General features: G+C 38.9%; 1 protein-coding gene across 5 annotated transcripts in view; it reads left to right on the top strand.

The window, feature by feature from the left end:
• The window catches only part of rab36 (RAB36, member RAS oncogene family), an 81,271-nt gene that overhangs the window by 37,936 nt on the left and 34,462 nt on the right, over positions 1-8,873 (top strand). For all 5 annotated transcript variants that reach the window (XM_043716095.1, XM_043716099.1, XM_043716096.1 and 2 more), the window contains exons 4-7: positions 2,129-2,194; positions 2,959-3,060; positions 4,768-4,832; positions 4,926-4,977. In XM_043716095.1, coding sequence (XP_043572030.1) covers positions 2,129-2,194; positions 2,959-3,060; positions 4,768-4,832; positions 4,926-4,977 — 285 coding nt within the window. The remainder of the gene's footprint in view (positions 1-2,128; positions 2,195-2,958; positions 3,061-4,767; positions 4,833-4,925; positions 4,978-8,873) is intronic.

The raw sequence follows: 8,873 nt of genomic DNA, 5'->3' as shown, positions 1-8,873 counted from the left end.
ACAACACTACTATCATAGGGCAAGCCAGACAGAGAACAGCCAGGGAATTCCTAGAGGCATGGCATTCATCCACAAACTCCATCAACAAACACATCGACCTGGACCCAATATACCAACCACTACAGCGGACAGCTGAAACTGACAACCGGAAGCGGCAGGGACACACCATTATAAACACCGGAGGAAACATCAAAGAAGCGCTTCGCAGGAGGCTCCCAAACACTGATGATGTCGCCTAGCCAGGGGACGAAACGTTTGCAACAAAAACGTCCAGCTCGGTGAACAGAACCACAACAAAAAGTCTCTTTTTTTGTAGAAAATATTTAATGGAGGTTGCAGTAACTCCACAGAAATCGGTATTCCTTCACCATATCGCCCCTTATTTTCACATGGAAAGTCCTTGACACCAATCCAGTTCCCTCAGAACCAGCTTTCAGAGTGTCAGAATGTCTGACATTCCTTTTTTTTTAATCAATCAGCTGTGGGTCTCAAATTGGACCAGTTCCCCTATCAGGGAGCTCATTCTGTGAGGTCCACCTGGCTGACCCCATTACAATCAGTACATGCCTCTACTCTGAGTCTGAGGACATAGGCCAGTCCTTTTTCTTGGAGTGCCTCCTAGGGTGTTTTAGCACTGAATAAGTTTCTTTCAACACTGCGTAGGATACAGGCAGCTTGTAACACACAAGAGATTGCGGGAGAAATTCACTTTCAAAGAGTGACACTTTTTTAAAAAATCTGTTAGCCAGAGTTTCTATTGGACCAGATTGACAGCCCCAATCAGGAACTCGTACTCTGTGAGGTCCACCTGCTGACTTCATTACAATCACTACACAGGTTTGGATGGTCCTTAAGCTTAGCAAATTCTCCTTTCATTTCTGAGATCTGGAATTGACTGTCTCTCTGACCATTCAGAAGCTTTCTTTGTGGATGATCCTTACACTGATGTCGCCTTCCAAAGTTCTGTTTTGATTTGTATGCAATGAAATTTAACTGTGCAGAATACTTAAGTTTTTGGTTTTTTTCTTTTCTCATTGGCCAGGCCTAATTCTTAAATTAACAATAACTTATTATATAGCACTTCTAATGTAATGAAACATCTGAACGCATTTCACAAGAGCATTATAAAACACAAGAAGACACTGAGCCACATAAGGAGAACTTAGATCAGATGACCAAAAGCTTGTTCAAAGAGGTAGGTTTTAAGAAGCATCTTCACGGAGAAAGGTAAGGTAGAGTGACAGAGAGGTTTAGGGAGTTAAATTCTGAGCTTGGCACCTAGGTAGTAAATGATGGCGCAGTTAGAAAGTGCACAAGAGGCCTGAATTAGAAGTTCCTAGATACATCAGAAGGTTGGAAGACAGTATAGAAATCGGGAAAGGGAAAGAAGGATTTGAAAACGAGTTTGCAAATTTTAAAGACACTGCGACACTGGGAGTCAACGTAGGCAAGCTTCCATGGCTGACAAAAAACTATCTTTCAATCTCTGTCTGATTCCTGTTTGTTATCTTTGAATACCCCTACAATTTCAAATAAAAGATGGTTTAATGTTGGTAATCTCTTATGGCTATACATGGTTCCTTGCCATAAAATGGACTACTTATGGCCATCATACCAGCAGTGGGGTTACTAACATCATCAAAGTATTTCAAATTAACAGTTAAAAGCTGAAATAGACCACTGAACACCAAAGTCACACTTCACTTGAATAGCTATACTCTTTCAAGTTTGTTTCATTTCATGAGTCTGACACTGAAGTGAATGACATTACTTAAGTAAAATTGGGGAGTACCTTTTTTTAATCAATATCTAGGAAGGTTTATGTCTATCATAGTTTTGCTAAAATATTAATACTAGTACTGAAAATATTGTTAAACAATAATTTGCATTGTGCTTTGTAAGGGCAGAGCTGAGAAGAAATTGAAGGGGGTTGCCCAGAGACACAATTAAAAGGAACAATTTCTGGAAACCATTCTGCTGTTGGGAGATGTGTAAAGGCAAAGTGACCTATTGTATGGGTGTAAGGAAAGTGGAAATGGGGGAGATCAAAGATAGAGAATGGAAGGTAAAAGCATGAACTAAAATCACTTAACATAGTGAAACTTTGTTATGTCAATTGCCCCAACAGACTCAAAATGTCAAAGGTGGTGATGGTTGGGGACCTCTATGTGGGGAAAACATGTCTTATTAATAGGTGAGTGTTTATTAATCTTCATTAATTATGATAAACTCAGTCTGAGGAAAATCTAATGGTCTGAACGTTAAGTTTTGTTTTGAAAATGTCCAAGTTGTGTCTGGTTCTTTGAGGAGATTTTTGCTTTGAGACCTAGATAGATTTATTACTCTATCTTACCAAACTCAGCTCATTAATTACCACACCCCTATGGCAACTCATGTCCAATTTCCACCCCACCTTAACACATGCGACATTTCCAAGTTTGACTGTGGGAGGAACTCTCAAAACTATGTTACATATCACTAAAGGCCTACATGCTTCCCCACTGACCTTGTCAGCACAGGTAGAGGAGGTGTCTAACCTCTGTATGAAAGAGCCATATTACAGGAGATTGTCACATGCTAGATGAAGTAAGAAATGGGAAGAGGAGAAGATACATGAAGAGGAGGATTCACCCAATGGAAGGAACATTCCAGCAAAAGGAAGGATCTCACAGTGAGGGCTGAAGCCTTTGAGCAAACACAATCCTGGCCTTCTGCCTTGAAAGAGGGGATTTCATTCCTGGATATCTTCCTGTGTGTGATGAATTATTTGACTGTAAGCAAGTAATCCATTGAAGTTTTATTTCTTTTCACTTATGTATTAATTTATATCAAATTTGGTACACCTACGCAATCTCATTCGTCCTTTATAATGTTAATACTTGAAACTGTCTACGTTCTTTTAATGAGGCTGTTACATTTTATTAAAGTAATATTTATTATGATTCTCCTAAATTTCAGATTTTGTAAAAATGTGTTTGACCGAGACTACAAGGCTACAATTGGAGTTGATTTTGAAATTGAGCGGTTTGAAGTTGGTGGAATTCCGTACAATCTACAAATGTGAGCACATAGTAAAAAAAAAAACTCATTACTAGAACTTTAAAATAAAGTTACCTGTTTAGTCTTAAAATGCGCAAGATTGAATGTAAAATGTTTTTACATAGATATATTCTTTTAACTATGAGATGTGTCTGCTGTTTCTTCACTCAGTCACTGTGACTGCAGTGAACAATGTCCAGTCAGATTTAGTGCCAAGGCAGACAGTATATCCTAAAAATGGTCCTGCGTAGTGCCTGTTTACCAGTCCCCAAATTTCTGAGCAGAAATTTTGTACACACTTATGGCACAAATGGCACTGACCACCAGATTGAGAAGAACAAACAAAGGGTATCCTTGACCTATGAGTATGCTTGAGCAAATCAGGAGTCCTAATACTTTTGGCCCCAACATTGGTTTGTCTCTAGCTATTGAAGCAATTGTAATTCAGGTTACTCCCACTCCTATTCATTATATTTTTTATGTTCTTCAATTTAGATAATTAATGTATATCAAGAAAAGTAGTGGTCCTAATATAGGAACCCTTTTGTATGCCTTTCCCCTGCCCTGAGAACAACTGTTCACCACTATTCTTGTTACTCAACTAACTTTGTACCCATGTTGTCACTATCCCATTAATTCTAATGAAGTAGTGGAGTTCTCATGGTGTCCTGAACAATGTTTATCCCTCAATCAAAAATGAAAAACAGATTCTCTATTCATTATCACATTGGTGTTAAGAGACCTTACTGTGAACAAATTGACTGCTGTGCTTTTAGTATTTTGCCAGATGAACACTCCTGATACCTTGTAAAGGTAGTAAATATGACCACTAAGTGATACTGAGTATGGGTTGTTTGGGATAGTTTGTTGCAACAAATCTTCCTTGGTCTTTGCTTTTCTTGTGCCTATCTGGTGATCAAAGGACACACCACCATACAGTTATTTTAAGAGACACTTCTTAGATATCAAGACAGTTTGTTGCATGACAGCAATACCTGCATCTGTATAGGCCAGGTATAATTATCATGACTTTAGGGAGCTGGTATAGAGATATCTGCGCCATCTGAAAACTAGAGTATAACTATTTGTTACCATCCGCAAACTGTGTGACTTTAGTAGAATATGTGGACCCAACCTAGTCTGAATATTAACTGCTATTATTACCGTACACAAGTGTTCCCAACATTACAACGTTTCAAAAATATTTAATTGGTTATATAGTGTCTCTGATTCTGATTATATAGTATACTCTGATTCTGAAAATAACTTCATAAAAGAAAATCATTTCCTGTTAGCATTGATTTTCTGAAATAGCACATAAAGAGTTCCACGCATCACAAGTAAAATTCTTTAGGTTTATAAGCAAGAATGATTTCCTCGATTGTTTTGGAGCAATGTGAACAGAGGCCTTTACCCTCCCTGGTTTGAAAACTCTGAATACAAATAAGGGGTATCCTTTACGTATGTCTATGCTTGAGCAAATAAGGAGCCAAATACTTGATTTAAGTCCTTGGCCCCAACAAGGTGAATCTTTTCAGACCTATTTACTGTCTTGTATTTCCTTTCTGTATACCATGAGTAAGAGGCCAATGGTTCAATGCAATAACAGAGCAATGCAAGAAAATTCAGATATTTTAATGTGGCTAAACCAGAATAAAACTGAATCTTTTCAGTTGGGAGTATGTTTCTTTCAAAGGATTGATTTGATTATATTTCTATTGACTTTAGTTGGGACACAGCCGGGCAGGAGAAATTCAAATGTATTGCCTCTGCGTATTATCGAGGTACTGAAGGTAAGAGCAGATTAGTGCAAGCAAAACACAATTATCATTGTGGACTTCCAAAATATCAACGTTTTGATCATACTTTTAAAATTTTGTTTCCAGTCATTATAATAGCCTTTGACTTGGCTGACATCCAAACTCTGGAACACACAAAGTAAGTCCTGTTTTTTTTTAATCAGTATATGGAGATATCGAATCTTATTTTCAGTTCTTCAGTCATTTACTTCAATGTATGATGTCCTTATTGTAGTTATTATATTCCAGCCATTCTGTGTTTGTTTTTATTGGAGACTTATAGCCAGCATAGTAAAACCTATAACCAAAGCGAGACTACCCATAATTGGCCAATGCCATGTGCCAGGTGTATGTTAAATGCCACTTCAAGGATTGTTTCCCTGGAGGAAGTGTATTTGAAATCCTCACTGGAGGAAATGCCATCGTAAAAACAGATAAGATAATCCATGAATTCATATCCACAAAGTCCAACCAGGATGCAGGACAGAATATTAAAAGGCTGAGCATGGACCATTCCAAATTCAACACCAGCATTGCCATCTTGCTTTATAAGAAATGCAAGTAAGAGTAAGCTATTCATCCCATGAAGCAAAGGCTGCCATTGGTAATCTGATTGTGGATTTGACCCCAAATTCTTTCCGGACCCCTATAACCCTTGACTATCCTGTAAATGATAAATCTGTCAGCTTCAAATTTATTTAATGACTCAGCTTCCAATCCTCTCAGGAGTAAAGAATTCCAAATACTAACATCCCTCCAAGAGAAAAAAATTCTCTTCATCTGTGTCATAAATGAGATGTCCCTTTTTTTAACTGTGACCCCAAGTTCTAGATCCACGAGACATTTTCTCAACATCCATGCTGTAAAATCTCTCAAAGTTTTAAATGTTTCAATAAGATCACTCTCATTCTTCTGCACTTCATTGAGTGTCGGCCAAATCTGTTCAACTTTTTCTCGTAAGACAGCACTTTCATCATTGGAATGATCCAAGTGAAACCTTTCCAAACTGCAATGATATCCTTCTTTATGTAAGGCAGCTGAACTTTGCACAGTACTCCGAGTGCAGTTTCTCCTGTACAGTGAGCAGCACTTCCTTATTATTAACCTTTAGTTTCTTTGTAATAAATGTCAACATTACATTTGTCTAAAATAAACATAGAAAATGCTGGAAAAACTTAGCAGGTCTGACAACATTTGTGGAGAGAAAAACAGTTAATGTTTTGAGTCCAATATGACTCATCTTCAGAACAATTATTTTGTCTTCCGAACTACATACTGTATCTGCATGCTACTTTTTGTGATTCATGTACAGGAACATGTGGATCCCCTTGTATTGCAGCATCCTGCAGTTTCTTCCTCTGTGAATGATTTTATGTTTTTCACTTCTTTACTGCCAAGTAGACAAGCTCAAGTTCTACTGCATCTACAAAAATTCATCACGGGACTCCCCAACAGTGGGCAAACCAAGGTATCCATCAATCCCAAATAACCCCAAATAGGTGTACTCATTCATGAGTCACAGAAAACTAGCATGCAGGTACTGGAGATAAAGAAAGCAAATGGAATGTTGGCTTTAACAGCTAGGGGAATAGAATATAAAGTAAGGAAGTATTGTTGCAACTGTACAAGGTATTGATGAGACAGCGCCTGGATATTGTGTACAGTTTTGGTCCCCTTACTTGAGGAAAGATGTAGTGACATTGGAGGCAGTTCAGAGGAGGTTATCTAGATCGATCTGAGATGAGGGGTTTGTCATATAAAGAGAGATTGAACAGTTTAGGCCTATATTGTCTGAAATTTAGAAGAATAAAGGGAGATCAAACTAAGGTATTAAAGATTATAAAACGTATGGATAAAATAAACGTGGAGCAGATGCTACTACTTAGGATAAGGGGTAGCAAATTTAAAACAGAGTTGAGGAGGAACTACTACTCCCAAAGAGTTGTGAATCTTTAGAATTAACTACCCCAAAGTGTGGTGGACGCTGTGCCAGTGAGTAAATTTAAGGAGTTAGACAGATTTTTAATTGGTAATGGGTTGAAGGAATATGAAAAAAAGGCAGGAAAATGGGGTGAGGAGCATATCAGCAATGATCGAATGGTGGAGCAGACTTGATGGGCTGAATGGCCTAATTCTGCTCCTTGTGAACTTATAATCTGTGGTGACTTAATAACTTGATTCCTACCTCTATAGGTTTAGTGCACCTGTTAAGATGCATTTCTTGTGGGGGGGGAGGCAAGAAATGAAGAAGGGAAAGCCATGGATGAATCTGTTGTAGTTAAAATTTAAATTAGGAACTGAATGTTTCTATCATTGTTTTAAACAACCACTTCCAAACACACTACCCCTTCCATCTCAAAGGATATGGGCAGCAAATACATGGCAACACCACCTGCAAGTTCCCTTCCAAGCCATTCTCAATCCTGATTTGGATAAGTATCATTGTTCTTTCAGTGTTGCTGTGTCAAAATTCTGTAAATCTCTCCCTAATGGCATTGTGGGTCTAGCCATAGCATATGGAATGCAGCAATTCAAGAAAGCAGCTCCCCATTATCTTCTCAAAGGCAATTCGGGTTAAGCAATAAATGTTGGCCCAGCCAATGATGCCCACATCCTTTCAATGAATAAAACAAAACAAGACAGATATTCACAGTACATGCTCCAATAAGAACAGAACCAGCTAACTTACAATTCTAAATTAACATGTCATTTAAGCCAAGCTTTTGATCTCCTCTCCTATCCCCCTCACCGTGAAAAAGGAGAATAATGGAGAACAAGGAATTGGCAGAGTAATTACACAGCTACTTTTGTTTTCCTAGAGCGCTAGGGGAGAAAAGGTCTTCAGTGTGAGAGAAGTTAATGTGTGCTTCAAAGTACTGGAAAAATTAATGGCACTGAAAGCTGATAAATCTCTAGGCCCATTGATGATTTATATGCCAGGGTGCTAAGGTGCTGGTCATGAAAATACTGCATGCAGCCTTTGTCATCTTCCAAAATTCTGTAGTGTTTAGAACAGCCTCATCAGATTGGAGGGTGGCAAATGGAACCCTGCTGTTTAAAAAAGGAAGAAGGGAGATAATTGGGAATTACAGAACGATTAGTCTAATATCAGTTATAGGGAAAATGCTAAAGCCTTGCATAACAAATTTGAAAACAGGAGATTTGGAAAAGACTAATGGTGTTACACTAAGTCAATGTAGATTTTTGAAAAGGAAATTGTGTTTGACAAACCTATGGGAGTTTCTTGAAGAAGTAACTAACAGAAAGTTGAGAAATCTCCAAATGTTGTGATCTACTTGGATTTTCAGAAAGTTTTTTGATGTCCTACGTAAGAGGTTATTGTGCAAAAACAAAGCACATGGAATTGATGGCAATATACTGGTATGCATTTAGAAATCATTTGACCAGAAACAGAGTAAGAATAAATAGATTATTTTTCGAGTGGAAAGTGATGACGGGTAGGGTACCACACATATCATTACTTGAGGAGAAAGTGAGGTCTGCAGATGCTGAGATCAGAGATGGAAATGTGTTGCTGGAAAAGCGCAGCAGGTCAGGCAGCATCTAGGGAACAGGAGAATCGACGTTTCGGGCATTAGCCCTTCTTCAGGAATGAGGAAAGTTGGTCCAGCGGGCTAAGATAAAAGATAGGGAGGAGGGACTTGGGGGAGGGGCGTCGGAAATGTGATAGGTGGAAAGAGGTCAAGGTGAGGGTGATAGGTCAGATTGGGGTGGGGACGGAGAGGTCGGGAAGAAGATTGCAGGTTAGGAAGGCGGTGCTGAATTTGATGGATTTGACTGAGACAGGCTGAGGGGAGGGGAAATGAGGAAACTGGTGAAACCCGAGTTCATCCCTTGTGGTTGGAGGGTTCCTAACCGGAAGATGAGGCGTTCTTCCTCCAACCATCGTTTCGCTGTGGTCTGACGATGGAGGAATCCAAAGACCTGCATATCCTTGGTGGAGTGGGAGGGGGAATTGAAATGTTGAGCTACAGGGTGGTTGGGTTGGTTGGTCCGGGTGTCCCAGAGGTGTCC

The sequence above is a fragment of the Chiloscyllium plagiosum genome, chromosome 25, assembly GCF_004010195.1.
Source record: "Chiloscyllium plagiosum isolate BGI_BamShark_2017 chromosome 25, ASM401019v2, whole genome shotgun sequence".
Lineage (NCBI taxonomy): Eukaryota > Metazoa > Chordata > Chondrichthyes > Orectolobiformes > Hemiscylliidae > Chiloscyllium > Chiloscyllium plagiosum.
The sequence above is the reverse complement of the archived record's forward strand: the minus strand, read 5'-3'. Positions and strand labels throughout refer to the sequence as shown.